The sequence below is a fragment of the Artemia franciscana genome, chromosome 8, assembly GCF_032884065.1.
Source record: "Artemia franciscana chromosome 8, ASM3288406v1, whole genome shotgun sequence".
In the NCBI taxonomy this organism is placed as follows: Eukaryota; Metazoa; Arthropoda; class Branchiopoda; order Anostraca; family Artemiidae; genus Artemia; species Artemia franciscana.
This window is the reverse complement of record NC_088870.1, coordinates 12,253,856-12,270,527: the sequence shown is the minus strand read 5'-3', so window position 1 is coordinate 12,270,527 and position 16,672 is coordinate 12,253,856. Positions and strand designations below refer to the sequence as shown.

Genomic DNA, 16,672 nt, shown 5'->3' with positions numbered 1-16,672 from the left:
TCTGTTTATTAGACAAATGCTAATATATATTCCTCAAAGTTTTAACAATTTATAATTTACTGAAGTTAAAAAACTTAAAACGTTTTTCTTTGCTTGGGTTCTTCAACTATACCATGTTCAGCAAGTATTAAATGGTTGGGTCTCTCTTTTTTCACGTCACTTCCATCTACTTGCTCTGCTATTACGTCTAGCGTGTTGAAAAGTATGCGGGTTGGATACGCGAAAATTTCTCCAAATCGTGGTCGGTATAACCGAAAAGGACTATGCCGTCTTTATTCTAGTTTTTGTGCCCCTGCTGTTTTTTATCTTTCTGGTTTTGCTTTCCTCCTTCGCAAGAAGGATACAAAGAAAATACGCTCAGGATATTTTAAGTATTGCAAGTATTTGCTGCGTCTGTCTCGGTGGTATCGGAATCATACAGTCGTTTCTAAATTTGGCATCGTTGATGCGCCCTCGCGACTGAAACTCGGCAGATGATTGGTATTTTTTACCCTCTTTGGCCATTTTTTGAATTGAGGTAATTCACTTATGTTGTATGTTGTTATGCTGTTATGTTATTTATGTTGTTATGTTTTTTTCTTGTTTTTTTCTTTTTTGTGTGTTTACTCCACAGTTTAATGGATTTTGTGGGTTATAAATAAGTTATTATTATTATTATTTAAATATATCTTGTTTATTTGAATCATACAATAAACAACCGAGTGAAACTAAAAACAAACAGAATTAAAATGAGTAGGGCTGACAAGCCCCACGCCTGCTCAAGACCAGAACATAATTTGCAGTTTACTGAAAACAAAATACATTCAAAATGTTTTACTTTGTTTTAACTTATTTAACATGTTTTTACTAGATGTATGAAGGGGGAAGTCCTCTCCCTTGCACTGCAATTACAGCACGAGTGACTGGTGCCCTATTTAACAGTAACAAGAGATTGGAGGACAAGCAGCCCTTCTCTCAAGCCTATTCATTTTCCATCACAGTCAGTCAAAATTTTGAGACAGCCATTTTGTTCAGCATCGCAGAACGGTCCATCAACTATGTCTTTAGGGATATTAGGCATGTCAACCCCCAACAATTATGCAATTGGCCCATTATGCTTTAAAACTACATGTTGCTTTAAAATAAATCAAAAGGTGTTGTGTTAAATGGTTGCCAATGAGACACCTCAGCAATATATCAAGAACGACTGGAGTTATTAGGTCTAGACTTTTGGGGATACTACTGCAACTTCTTCTGCTCTAACAATTTAAATAAACGAAAAGAGTGTAGGTGTATTCAAGTTGTCAAAGAGCATAGATAGAATCTTTTGGGAATAATATTAAGTTTTGTTTTTCAGGTCAACTTCAGAAGCTATAGAATTAAATTAAAAAAGGACGTTTGTATCAGGATTAGAAATTGTTGGAAAAGTTTTTCCAGCATAAAAATAGCAACCCGTATTATGGACTGCTATTTTTTTTCATGAAAAAGACTATATCAATAAAAAGCAAACAGAAATTAATTAAAAAAAAAATTCCACAATACAAGTTTTTCAAAGAAAAGTAAAGAGCACCATTAAGCCAAGAATGAGCAAAAATAAAGTCAAATAATCTTCCAAGCGAAAAACTACCACAAATCATTATCAATAAATAAATGAAACTCGAAATGAAAAGAAATTACGATAAATAGCCGAGTCAAACTCAAAACGAGCAAAAATTAACACGGGTAGGGCTGATAACCCCTATCCCGTCTCAAGACCAGAACAGAATTTGCACTTTTAAGACAAAATACGTTTGAAATGTTTTCATCGTTTTTACTTTCATAGATAAAAAATTATCCAAAATTTAACGAAGAAATATCAGTATATGTCAATTTAACTGACAATCCACGGTCATCGGTTTGTTTGTTTTGGTCGTCCTGCTCAGTGTCTGATTATCAAGCGGGGTATTTTCTGGAAGACACTGTCCATATTGGTTGGGTCGAAGACAGCAATGGCTACCAATATCATACAAGACAGGTTAGTCCTCTTTGACATATGAAACCCCGACCGTGGGCTGAGAGAAGATCCCTGACGAGCAATTCGATATGGAATTAAGAAGTTCTTTTACTGGTACCAGTCCTGAAGAGCGCTTGCCACTGATGGCTGGCGAGTGGTAGGTGACTCCCCTTCTCTTTTGAAAAACAACTGTTACCTACCCAAGCTAGTCTGAAGCAGACAGATGGGGTTCTGAGGATGGAGGAAACTAACAGTGGACATCTTGACAATACTAAGGAAGTTTCTTTCATAAGACTTCATAAGACTACTAAGGAAGTCACTTTCATAAAGGAAAGCCCTATCCCAAAATACTGCGCATGAGGGGGCGCCAATAGTCCAGAGGCTAATAGTGCTAGGGTTTTTTTTTTGGTATGAAGGCAATGGGTATTGGTTGCCCTATGCTCGAACTTTGTAAGTATCCCTACCACAATAATAACACCAAGTGAGATAATAATATAAGGAGGATTCAGAATGGAATTCAACGGAAGGAGATCTACCTACAAGCATTCATAATTCCAGAATTTATACAAAGGAGGATTTTTTATTTTTTATTTTTTTTTTTTTTTACCAGGAGCGACTGCAATGAACTACAAGACTTAGAAATTGGAAAGGGGCTCAATCAATTGGAGATTTTTAGCTCCAATCCTCATTTTAGCAACGAAAGAAATCATGCAGCTCTACCGTGGCTAAATCACCATTCAGTGGCCCAAAACGGAAAATTATGGCCCCTATACAGCCAAAACACCAACGGGCAAAATTTCTGAAATAGTAAATGATTGAAACACTATATGAAAGTAATTTATCACACGTCTGAATTTCCGGGAACGTCCAGTCAACGGTGGCATATTTCGTCCCTCAGTATATATGTAGTCTCTATAAACAAATATCTTCTTTTTCCATCGACGTCAGAGTACAATATAATAAGGAATTTTATTAAACTTTTGCTGAATAGAGCGGGAGTCGAGTTTGAGTTGGCATACTGAAAATTTTTGGAATCGGTTATAACTTATAAAATCTAGTTAAAACAAACTTTTAAAAAAAGCAGTGGGATCGGAGTTGGAGTTGGTATATTGAAAATACCTGGAATCGGTTATAACCTGTAAAATCTTCTAAAACAAAGCTTCCAAACAGGGTTGTGGGGGTCGGAATCGGAATGTTAGTAAATTTTTGCTGAATAGAGTTGGAGTTGGTACACTGAAAATGTCTGGTGTCGGAGTTGGAGTCGATTATAACTCAACTCTCCAAGTAATGGGTAAGTCTCTTTACGCATTCCATATTGGTACAAGACTTAAATAGGAATAACAGCATAGCAAAAATAATTACCTTCTTCACCACGAACAGCATACCTTATGTCAATATCAGTACAAAATTGGCCTATTTTCTTAACGACCTGTCCTATTTGAAGAGCTAGCTCCAAAGTGGGAGATAAACATAACACTTGCGGGAATTTTTCCGATGGTTCAACTCTGCTTAGCATAGCGATGACAAATGCTGCTGTTTTCCCGGTACCAGATTGAGATTGAGCGATCATATTTTGAGGCCTATACAGAAAAGAGTGATTTATAAGCACATTCCTACTGTCCAAAAAACGTTCACCGCTAAAAAAAAAAAAAAAAAAAAAAAAAAAAAAAAAAAAAAAAAAAAAAAAAAAAAAAAAAAAAAAGCAATTGAAGTTATAAGTTAGCACAATTTCCATATAGTTTCCAAAATATCTGGCACTTCTAGATTGATTGATACTTCTTGATAATTTGGCACTTCTAGATTGATAAAAAAAAATTCCAAAAATATTTTGCATACATGGGAAGTAGACTCCTGACATCCATCCTAGACCAGCCTTTTTTGACAATGGTTGTGCTCCTTCCACTTCACTAGGTTAGGCAACTAGTGATTGATCTTTCACTAGTGAAATTATATTGATCATTCACTAGTGATTGGTCTTTAATGCTACATCAGACGACAAAAGAAATTGTTCTTGGCATAGTGAGATATTTTCATAAGCCGATGCAGTATTGTAAGTACCAAATTGGAATTGAGCAATCATGAGTTTAGGCCTCAATAGAAAAGACTGAATAATAAGCATTTATCCTCAGTCCAAACAGTGTTAACTGCAAAAGATTACTTTGAGTAAATGAAGTTAGAAGTTGCTACAGTTTTCTCATAATTTCCAATTTCCCATCAAAATTACCATATTTTAGCTTTTTTAAGATTTAAATTTTATGTTACGTTAGACGACACGAAGAAATTTTTTCTAAACATAGTGAGTTATCTTCACGAAGATGATGCAGTATTGTAAACACCAAGTTAGAATTAAGCAATAGTATTTTGAATCCAAAACATCCCCCTTGTCCAAACAACGTTTACAGCAAAAAAATCGTTTTGACCAAATGAAGTTGGAAGTTACTACAATTTTCTCATAGTTTACAAAATTTCCATCACAATTAAAACTGTTTGGCTTCTTTTCATATTCGGAACATTGTGAGTTATTTTCACGAAAATGATGAAGTATTGTAAGAACCAAGTTAGAATTGAGCAATCATATTTTGAATCCGGAACGTCCCCCTTGTCCAAACAACATTTACCGCAAAAAAATCGTTTTGACCAAATGAAGTTGGAAGTTACTACAATTTTCTCATAGTTTACAAAATTTCCATCACAATTAAAACTGTTTGGCTTTTTTTCATATTCACCTATTATATTGTTAGAAAAAAGAAGAAATTTTTCTTAACATAGTGAGTTATTTTCATGAAAATGATGAACTATTGTAAGCACCAAGTTCGAATTGAGCAATCATATTTTGAATCCTGAACGTCCCCCTTGTCCAAACAACGTTTACCGCAAAAAAATCGTTTTGACCAAATGAAGTTGGAAGTTACTACAATTTTCTAATAGTTTGCAAAATTTCCATCACAATTAAAACTGTCTGGCTTTTTTTCATATTCACCTATTATATTGTTAGAAAAAAAAGAAATTTTTCTTAACATAGTGAGTTATTTTCATGAAAATGATGAAGTATTGTAAGCACCAAGTTAGAATTGAGCAATCATATTTTGAATCCTGAACGTCCCCCTTGTCCAAACAACGTTTACCACAAAAAAATCGTTTTGACCAAATGAAGTTGGAAGTTACTACAATTTTCTCATAGTTTGCAAAATTTCCATCACAATTAAAACTGTTTGGCTTTTTTTCATATTCACCTATTATATTGTTAGAAAAAAGAAGAAATTTTTCTTAACATAGTGAGTTATTTTCATGAAAATGATGAAGTATTGTAAACACCAAGTCAGAATTGAGCAATCATATTTTGAATCCTGAAGGTCCCCCTTGTCCAAACAACGTTTACCGCAAAAAAATCGTTTTGACCAAATGAAGTTGGAAGTTACTACAATTTTTTCATAGTTTGCAAAATTTCCATCACAATTAAAACTGTTTGGCTTTTTTTCATATTCACCTATTATATTGTTAGAAAAAAAAGAAATTTTTCTTAACATAGTGAGTTATTTTCATGAAAATGATGAAGTATTGTAAGCACCAAGTTAGAATTGAGCAATCATATTTTGAATCCTAACGTCCCCCTTGTCCAAACAACGTTTACCGCAAAAAAATCGTTTTGACCAAATGAAGTTGGAAGTTACTACAATTTTCTAATAGTTTACGAAATTTCCATCGCAATTCAAACTGTTTGGCTTTTTTTCATCACCTATTATGTTGCTAGAAAAAAAGAAAAAATTTCTCTTGAAATAGTGAGCGATTCTTGAAGCAAATACAATACTATTATTTTGTAACTACCAAATTAGGTTTGGAAGATCATGTTTTGAGACCTTAAATCACATTTTTGAAACCTTTGAAGTTTAAAAAGTGAACAACATTCATGTCTCAACTGCCTTAGTCTCATTTATTCCTAAGCAAAAAACTTGTTTTAATCAAGTAAAGTTTAAAGCGATCTTGTTTTTCTCAAAAATTTCAGAACATTAATATAATTTATGATTCTTCAAACCCGCCATTTTTTATGTTAAGAAGTTGAAGTTTTCTTTGAAATACTGACTTTTGCTGTATTTTTTCACAGCCATTTCAAAGTATATACTGTCGTTAAATTTTCCTGACAAATTCTGTCGTTCCGCCATTACCATATTGCAGATCATATTTTGAGGTTTAAATAGGAAAAAGTAAATCAAAGACAAATCCTCACTGTCTTAGCCTTTTAATGCAAAAAAAAAAAACAAGGAAAAAAAATTAGTTTTCTATGGTATTCTCAGATCTTCTAAATTCTTCATTTTTTTCTAGAATTAACCGTTTCAGTTATCTAGCACCGTCATACATTCCATGTTTTTGAACGCTCTTTTTCAACTAAACCTTTTCAGTTATCTAGCACTTACCGTTATACCTATTACATTTTTGAATGGTTGTATTTTTTTTTTAAATTAACCGTTTCGGTTATCTAGAATTTACCGTCATACATATCAAGTTCTTGAACGATCATATCTTTTTTTCCAAATTAACCGTTTCAGTTATCTAGCATTTAACGCCATACATACCATGTTTTTGAATGGTAATTTTTTTTTTTTAATCAACCGTTTCAGTTATCTGGCATTTACCGTCATACATATCAAGTTCTTGAACGATCATATCTTTTTTTTCCAAATTAACCGTTTCAGTTATCTAGCATTTAACGTCATACATACCATGTTTTTGAATGGTCATTTATTTTTAATCAACCATTTCAGTTATCTGGCATTTACCGTCATACATATCAAGTTCTTGAACGATCACATCTTTTTTTTCAAATTAACCGTTTCAGTTATCTAGCATTCAACGTCATAAATACCACGTTTTTGAACGATCATATATTTTTTTCAAATTAACCGTTTTAGTTATCTAGCATCTACCGTGACACATACTATGTTCTTGAACGAATGTATCTTTTTTTCGAATTAACCGTTTCAGACATCTAGCATTTATCTTCATACATACCATGTTTTTGAACGGTCATATCTTTTTTTGAATTATCTGTTTCAATTAACTAGCATCTACCATCATTCATACCAGGTTTTTGAATAATCATATATTTTTCTTTTCTAACTAACCGTTAAGTTATCTAGTATTTACTGTCACAGATACCATGTTTTTGACCGATCATATCTTTTTTTCGAATGAACCGTTCCATTTATCTAGCATCTACCGTCATACATACCAAGTATTTGTCCTCTTTTCCGAATCAACCGTTTCAGTTATTTACCGTTCACCGTCGTACATATCATGTTTTTTAACGATCATATCTTTTTTTTCTAATTAATCATTTTTGTTATCTAACATTAACCATCGTACATACCATGTTTTTGCACGATCACTTCTTTTTTTGATTTAACCATTTCAGCTATCTAGCATTTAACATACCACATTTTTAAACGATCACATCTTTTTTTTCGATATTTCCGTTTCAGTTATATTAATTGGCAAGAGGCTGGTTCAGTTTCCTCAAGCTTTTTTTTTCTCTGCTGCCGAACAGTAAAATGTTGAATACACCTAATAAATTTAGACACGACAAGATAAAAATGACCCATGAAGCCAAGAACTAATAATAAATCACACAAATTAATAAACAATAACGAAAAGTAATAGTAACAAACTTACGGATCAGCAAGCAAAGTAGGCAACGCCGTTTCTTGAATCTTTGATGGGGCATTGTATCCCATGGCATAAACACCTTTTAAAATATTTGGCTTTCTAGAATTAGGATAATTCATACAAATATTATTATAATATTTGTTATATATTTGTAATTATTATTATTATAAATACAAAGTATTTTTTTCTTTTTTTTTACATTTTATAATTATAAAATCTTGAAAAAAAAATAATTAGCATCTTCAGTGGACATATATATATATATATATATATATATATATATATATACCTTTGGGACATCTGGGCACAGTCCAGCCTCAGTGGGGAGAAGAAGAGGATCTAGTACAAGGGATTGTCTGACCTCGACTAAGATTAGTGAGAACTAGTGTTCTAGCTATGCATTTTGACGTTTACAGCCTGATCTCTGTAAGGGATGAAAAAGGTAAGGGCAGGAGGGTGATATATTTTTGTCCCCAGAATATCTACCTGAATGGGTTTCTACCTAGAAGTATTACAACAGTATAATACGTGGAGCAAAACACACATAAAAAAGAAAGGGAAAACAAACAAAGACAAAACAAAAACGAACAAAACAAAAAACAAACAAAAAAGGAGCAACAAACAACTGAAAGCAAAATTGATAGGGTGGTGATGTAAAAAATACGGACGCAAGCTGTGTTTGAAGGTTTATATGCAGTACTTCCAGTTTTACTGTAATATCACGAGCAGGAATTTTCTGACAAGAACCTTTTTTTCAAGGTGGAAGAAAAAACAAAAATTTACAAAATCTGAAATAATTATTCTGCTTTTGTTAATCCAAATTCTTCCAGAAGCAAACAAAATGATAGAATGATCACAGAAAGATGAGTCGAGCTTGGCCGACACACGTCCGTTATAGTTCCCTCTATTAACAACAATATCACTTAAACTTTGCGGAAAGATCAAAGCCAGTAAGACTTTTATCAAAGCGGAGGGTCCCTAAATTCTTGCAATTGCAGCTAAAGCTAATAAAAAAGCTAATTAGAACAGACAAAAATACCCGAGTGATGAAAAAACTGTGTGGTCTTCGTCAAACTTTATTTGAACGTTAAAAAATAATAAAAAAAAACGATATTTAATGACAATAAATGAATACATAGTTGAAATACAGAATGTCCTAAGATTCAAAGGAAAGGGGGATTAGCCTTTGAAGGGAGGGGGGTGCGCCAAAACTTAGCATCGCCCATCTTCTATACTATTATGTCTGCCATGTATTTTAAGAATCGCATTAATTTACACTTTGCAAACATTTTGACCTTCAAAGAGCAAAGTTTGAGGATGGGAGGAAAAAAAATCATTCAAATACAAAGCTGGTTCGTTAATGATAGACACCATTTATTTTCACTTCGACACTAAAGTTAACACTAAAGTTAAAGTTAAACACCAAATTCTTGAGAATCATGAAAAAAAGATTAATCCCATATTTAGCAGTAAGAGGTACAGTTGAGTACAGTAAGAGGTAAGTTGGATTTAAATCAACTCTGGTTTGGAGTAAGTATCCTAATAGTGTATTTTAAAGATTACAGCCGATTTCAGCATGCACGGTAGTAGGCCCTTAAATTATTTTCTTGCATTATAATCTTGTTGTTGGGTTGAAGCTTTTAGGAAATCCGAGTAAACTTCCTAGTTTTGTTGGATGGTTGGAGTTCCTACCCGATCCACCCTATTTGAAGGAAAACAGTTTCTAAATTCTTGTCATTAGAACAAATACCAGAGGAGTTTTTCAAATATTTACGAAACTTGATGAGAAGTTAAGACTAATATCATAGTTTTATCGCTTGGGTTTCGGACCCAATTCAATCTTTTCAAGGAAAGAGGCTACACATTCTTGGAATCAGGGCACTTAGCAGAAGGGGTTAACAGATCTCAGCCAAAGTCGGTCAGAAGTGAGAATAACGACCCTAGTTATAGCGTCTGGGATTGATCCAACCTCTGTTGTGGAGTAGGGATGGGTGGTCTGTAAATTCTTGCCATAAACATTTATATGAGAAGCAAACATCAGATCAAAACTAAACTTAGTAGGGGTAAGAAATACACTCATGATGGCGCATTTTTATCGACCATATCTGATCCAATATTGAAGGAGGAAAAGGAGAGTAATAGTATAAAAACCTCATTTCAGCGGCCTGATATCGAGATGGACTGGCAGAATTCAATCAACGAAATCTTATTAACAGCTACAGATAGGGGGCTTTGACCCCCCCCCCCCCCCCCGAAATGTTTGTCTGACTCGTAAAACGTAACAAAAACGGATATATCCAATTTTTTATGCATTTTTTGTGTAGCCCATCTCCCCACAAAAATAAATTCTAGTGTAAAACACCCTCCGAAAAAAATTCTCATGTAAAATACCCTTGAAAAAAAAACCTGGATACGACCGTGCATGCAATGATAATATATTGTGGTCACTAGTCTCTGTAACTAGCGGTAATTAGCCAAGAAAGCTCAAGTTTTATTCTATTTTATTTATTAATGATTCGCCCTGTCTATTAGTAACTACAACTGAAAAATGCTTGCTGACGACGACAAAAAATATCGAGGGGAGATCAGAGAGCTCATAATTTGTGCTTAGAAGAAGGGAGTAAAATATTTTTCTGCAGTCCTCACTACGTTTTTTTCATTCATATGCATTTCACCTGAGAGGTTCTTTGGCTAGTTGTCAGAAGAAGGTGCAATTTCTATGGCATTTCAAATTATTCCCTTTGGACATCCCATGGACAAATCGAGTTTTTTACAACACAATTAAGTATTTTTTGCAGAAAAGTGCAAAAGTAATGAAGTATTTTTGGATCAATTTTTGGTAAAAAAAAAGTGCAGTTGATTTAGATGTCAGGTTAGTTCTGAATGATTTAGATGGTTTAGACCGAGTGAGCTAGATTGACTGAGTGACTACATTGGCTAGATTATTTAGACTGACTGTGCTAGACTGACTGACTGATGGTTTACCTTTTTTGAACTGAGTTAAAGCCAGCAAATTACAGAGCTTCAATAATATATAATCATGTAATCATACTACATTTAACATAATACATAATACTACACTACATAATATATAATCATACTACATTTTTTAATATAATCATGTAGGAGTTTAAAATTAAAAAAAATATCTATATAATAAAATAAAAGTAGTAATAGTAATAACTGCCACCCACGGGCACTGACAAAAAACATTAAACAAGCACAGTTAAAAACAGGCCAATATGTAGTAGTGCACAAATAAGTATTAGTGCTAGAACAGCATTAAATAAAAAAAAAAAACAAGTTTGTTTTTAAATGAAAGTAAGGAGCGACATTAAAACTTAAAACGAACAGAAATTACTCCGTAAATGAAAAGGGCTTTTCCTCCTCAACGCACCCTCTTTACGCTAAAGTTTGACTCTTTCTCTTAACTCTACTTTTTAAAACAGTAAAAAACTTTAGCGTAAAGAGCGGGGCGTTGAGGAGGAAAAGCCCTTTTCATTTACGGAGTAATTTCTGTTCGTTTTAAGTTTTAATGTCGCTCCATACTTTCATTTAAAAAAAAAACTTGTTTTTTTTTTTTTAATTTCTGGACGTTTTTTAATTCATGCATGTTTTGATCTTGGCTCTCCACACATAAATAATTAAAACGAAATTTGCATATTGATTTTCTTTTTGGCTAAATGGCTTTCTCATAGTTGTAATCGGAAGATTTTGAGAAAAAAGGAGAGAGGGAGGAAGCCTAGTTGCCCTCCAATTTTTTGATTACTTAAAAAGGCAACTAGAACTTTTAATTGTTTTACGAACATTTTCATTAGTAAAAAATACACGTATTTTACGAATTAACTTACGTAACAAACTTCTATATTCGTATATTTTTATTGCGTATATGAGGGAGTTCACCCCTCGTCGAAACCTCGCTCTTTACACTAAAGCTTAAATTCTGTCCCAATTCCTTAAGAATGACCCTCGAATCAAAAAGGCCGTAGAATAAATAGTTGAAATTACTAAAAATACTTTAGCGTAAAGAGAGAGGTATTACGAAGAGGTAAACTCCTCATATGCGCAATAATTTCTGCTCGTTTTAAGTTTTAATGCTGCTCCTGACTTTTAGTAGAAAAAAGCTTCTCATATTTATTTTTTTGTTGTTTTTTTAAATAATGCAAAAAAATCTTCATTGGAAGTCTCTTCCCCCGTGAGAAGTTTTTCCATGGAAAGATCCTTACACGTAACCCCCCTCCACCTCAACTCTCCATCCCAAACCAAAAAAAAAAAAAACCTGAAAACGTCCGTACACTTCCCAGTAACCATTACTATATGTAAACACAGGTCAAAGTTTGTAACTTGCAACCCCTCCCACGGGGACTGCGGGGTAGTAAGTCGTCCCCAAAGACATAGTTATTAGGTTTTTCGAATATGGTGAATAAAATGGCTATCTCAGAATTTTGATCCGGTGACTTTTGGGAAAATATGAGGGTGGGAGGGGGCCTAGGTGCCCTCCAATTTTTTTTGGGTCGCTTAAAAGGGCACTAGAATTTTTAATTTCCGTTAGAATAAGCCCTCCCACGACATTCTAGGACCATTGGGTCGATACGATCACCCCTGGGAAAAAAAAAAAAACAAATAAACACGCATCCGTGATTTGTCTTCTGGCAAAAAATGCAAAATTCCACATTTTTGTAGATAGAAGCTTGAAACTTCTACAATAAGGTTCTCTGATACGCTGAATCTGATGGTATGATTTTCGTTAAGATTGTATGACTTTTAGGGGGTGTTTTCCCCTATTTTCTAAAATGAGGCAAATTTTCTCAGGCTCATAACTTTTGATAGGTAAGACTAATCTTGATGAAAGTTATATATTTAAAATCAGCATTAAAATGCGATTTTTTTTTATATAACCATTGGTATCAAAATTCCATTTTTTAGAGTTTCGGTTACTATTGAGCTGGGTCGCTCCTTACTACAGTTCGTTACCACGAACTGTTTGATAGGTACAAGTACATAAACATACAAAGTAATATATCATAAATCACATCGACCCCTTTCTCCTCTTCCTTTCATCTCCAAAGTTGTTGAAAAAGTAGTGTATTGTAGAGTAACTTCATTTGTATTTACTACTAATATGACTGCGGGAAATTCTCTCATAACTAACCATCATTATGGTTTCCTCTCTTTCTCTACTTTGCATGCACTTTCAGATGCCACGGAGTTCGTGCGAGTTCATCTGGACAATGAATTATGTGTTTTGGGTCTATTTGTTGACTTTTTAAAAGCATTTGATATGGTTGACTGTTCTGTTCTTCTATCTGAACTATCTTTATTTAGAGTGCATTGAATCCCACTAGAAGGGTTAAGGTCTTACCTATCATTGAGATCTCAGTATGTTTTGGTTAATGATACTTCTTGGTCTATTTTATCTGTATTGAAAGGCAGACAAAGCTCTGCCATTATTAACGGTTTCGTTGATGGTCTTCATCCCCATGTGCACCCTGGCCTTTTGACTAACGGCAGTAACTTTTTCATTGCTGCAGTGGACCTACAATCTCCCAATTCCGTTGTTCAAGGTCTTTTTGATAAAGTGAAGGAGTGATTCTGGTCAAATGGTATTACTCTTAACGGCTGGAAGAGCACTGTTGTATATTTCGAGACCCTTATCGTATGTGTAACATACAGGAGACAATCATCCTAACTAATGGTGAAATTTTTTGGTGTGATTCTTGATTGTTTCTTTCTTTAAACCCATTAATACTCACACCCCTTTGCTCATCTTCAGTCTTTGATGTTGCATTAGGCTCACTCATTTCTTCCCCAGATGTTATGCTTTCTTTTTATTATGCTTTTATTTTTCCTTACTTTTCATATTATTGCTCTGTCTGGGGTAGTACTAACAGATCTCTTCTGTTCTCACTTCAAAGAGCCTAAAATAAGGCTGTGAAGGCCAATTTTCTTCTCAAATTTCCTCTATACAGTGATACTGGAATAACTGTGCTGGATCGTTTTCTAAGTAAAAGTAATCTTTATTTAGTGCATTTTGCTTTTCCAGGTACACTTCCACCATCTCTACAGCGTTTTTTTTTTCATGGCTGGGCTTGGGTAGGTACTCTTCTTCTTTGTGTGGTTCTTATTGCAAATTTACCGTACCTAAATGATCATCAACAGCAGATCGGAGTAGTGCAATCAACCCATTCAACTATGGAACTCCATCCCTTCTGATGTCCCTCTATCTCTCTCTGTGAAGCCATTTTCTTGGTGGGTCTTACTGTAATTTTAGTTCAGTAATTTTTATTCCTCCTTTGTCTATTTTCCCCTTTTCACTTTTCCTATTGTTTCCTTTTTCGAGTATGATGCCACTTATTCGATCCGATTTTTACCATTTTCCAGTTGATAATAGGTTATTTCAATTTACTTAGTCATTTTCATGCCAGGTGTCAGTTTGAAGTTTTATAAATGTTTAATAGATCCCACCACAAACTTGCTTCTGGGGACCCAAGTTCTTTTCCACTCGTTTTTGTTTGTGTTATATTTAGTATAAGATAAATGATGATTGATGATAGCTGCAGCACCACACCATCAGAGCCCATATACCTGCACAAGGTGCTGCTCTGTTCTGATCTGTTCAAAGCTTCCCTCTTCACCTCCTCTCAGAGTTCTTTTTTCCTTTAACTCCTTTTTTTTATAGCCTATTCTGAACTCATTTGCAGATAACCTGCTTTTTACTTGGCCCTGGGTGGACAGCCAAAAACATAATTTTGGGCAATCGTCTTTGATTCATAACACATGGCCACGTATTTTAAGCCGTTTTTTCATTATAACCTAGAAAGCAGGATTGTACTATATTTTTCTAAGCTTCTTTTTTTTCTAAGCTTGTTGTTTCCTAAAACTATCCTCAGATATTTCTTTGGAAAAACATATAGTAGTCTTCCTTAAGCTTTCAGAGTGCCCTGGTGCCTTACTTTGAAGACTTACCTTCCTTTTCTTCCAAACTTTTTTTTGCCTGCAGAAAAAAAAGACTTTTGTAAGTCTTGGCTATTCTACCTTTTACACCTTCACCACATTCATCATCTCACTAATACTGCTGCCTAGGTAAGGCAAGCTATTCCCTTGAAAAATAATCAAATTACACCTCTTCCTCCTATCTTATCACTAGTCCAAGAAACTTAGTATTTTCAACAATAATTTTCAGACATAGTTCCAATCCCCCAATATCTTAAAACCTCCAGCAATTCCTTAACTTTGTAAACCTTTGTATCTAGGTACTCAGATCATTTGACTATTCTAAGTTTTAGATAGTTCTACCATTTGTGATTTAACCATTGTGGTTAGAGTGCCACCAGATGCTCAGAATTAAACTTCAGTTTAATCAAACATAATTAATCTGATTAATTATGCTCATAATTAATAGGCAACTACAGAATAATTTTATTTCTGATGAAAAACTTACAGATGTAAAGCTTCAAACGACTTCACCGAATAGAGTGGTGAATTTGGATCTTTCCTCTGAACCTCTATGTCATTTTTAGTACTGACAAGCCCTGTTCTGATAACTTTTTGTAGAAGAGCTTTATCAGCCAATGGTATATTTTCAGTTTCTTCTGGGTCCTCATTCTGTTGACTAGCATTATTAGAATTGATGGTTACATTTTTAACCTGAAATGAAACAAATTATTCAGATTACTGAGGCAGGAAGGAGAGGCATTGATTGCAGAAGGCTTCAGAAGTCAGCATTTCTAGGCTTAAATGCCTGAAATATTATACATTCAAGTGTTTTCTGCAGAAGGTTTTGGAATAGAATTTGGTCTAATTACTTTCATTTTTTTTTACAAAAGGATTACACAATCATCTCTTGCATAGTTGATTCTAAATTGATCTAAAGTTGACTTAAAATAAAAATTTACTAAATACTATAAATGTTTTAGTAAAAACAGGATGTCTTTGCTGGTGATTCTTAGTAAACGCTATTCATAGTAGTTACTAGAAGGTAACAGTGGCATCAATTCATGGAAATTAGGGAGAGGAGATCTTTTCTATAAGAAATATCAAGAGCCCTTTTTCTAATTTTTTTTTCTGAATCTAGGGCGGAAATACCTTAATCTCCTCTCCCCCAATTGATGCCAACGGAAAGTAAAAATTTAAATCTATCTCTGATATTTCAACCCTCCCAGGAAAATTTCTCAAAATTATCTCAGAAATTGATTTGGGTGTTAAATTGGAACTTTCTAATACTACTGGTACTGCTGCGTTTACTACTACTACTATTAATTCTTCTGTCCACTCTCCTCTCCCCCACTTAATGCCAATGGAAGGTAAAACTTTAAATTTATCTCTGATATTTCAACCATCCCAGGAAATTTTAAATCATTTGTGTAGCCCATGATACGTGGATTTTGTTATTTACATAGATCTAACACTTAAATTTTATATTGTTAAAAATAAATTTTTATTGTTCATTTCTAATATGTAACATAAATGAGTGATGGGATAATGCCAAAATTTCCTAATTTCACTGCAAATGTTAGTCACAACTCACAGTGCCTATTCCAATACAATCATTTGGACTTGTGACCAAACTTTATTTCCTATGATAACTGAGGAGAATGACAGGTTTCATTTAATAAAGCAGTGTTTTTGATAATTTTAAGTTTAGTATTTCTTTGTTTTTAGTTTTAGATCCTCCTTTTTCATTTATTTTATTCTATGAACACTATTCAAGCAATAACAACCAGACATTGTGAAAAGGACACTATCAAAACAAAGCTCATGAAATATTTAAAGTAAAATATTAAAAGAACAATTTAAGTTTGGCCAACATTTGCTGGTATAGAATTCTAAAGTGATATAGATAAATATGGAGCAGTTCACATTTATGACCTATGAATAAAATGATCATACCACCCAATGTCTTTTTTTATGCTCCTTTTCGATATAAGTCACTCTTATAGCAAATTCAATTTTAAGCCCTTTTTGGAGCCTTGAAAATGACAACTTTTTAAGTGCCATGTCGATTTTTTCAATAGTTTTTTTTTCATATAGAAAAGGTTT

General features: G+C 33.7%; 1 protein-coding gene across 1 annotated transcript in view; it reads right to left on the bottom strand.

The window, feature by feature from the left end:
- Nucleotides 1-16,672, bottom strand: part of LOC136029990 (ATP-dependent RNA helicase DDX19A-like) — a 49,013-nt gene that overhangs the window by 24,478 nt on the left and 7,863 nt on the right. The window contains exons 2-4 of the mRNA XM_065708576.1: nt 15,075-15,280; nt 7,640-7,732; nt 3,335-3,552 (exon numbers count right to left, since the gene is read on the bottom strand). Of these exons, the coding sequence (XP_065564648.1) occupies nt 3,335-3,552; nt 7,640-7,732; nt 15,075-15,280 (517 nt within the window). The remainder of the gene's footprint in view (nt 1-3,334; nt 3,553-7,639; nt 7,733-15,074; nt 15,281-16,672) is intronic.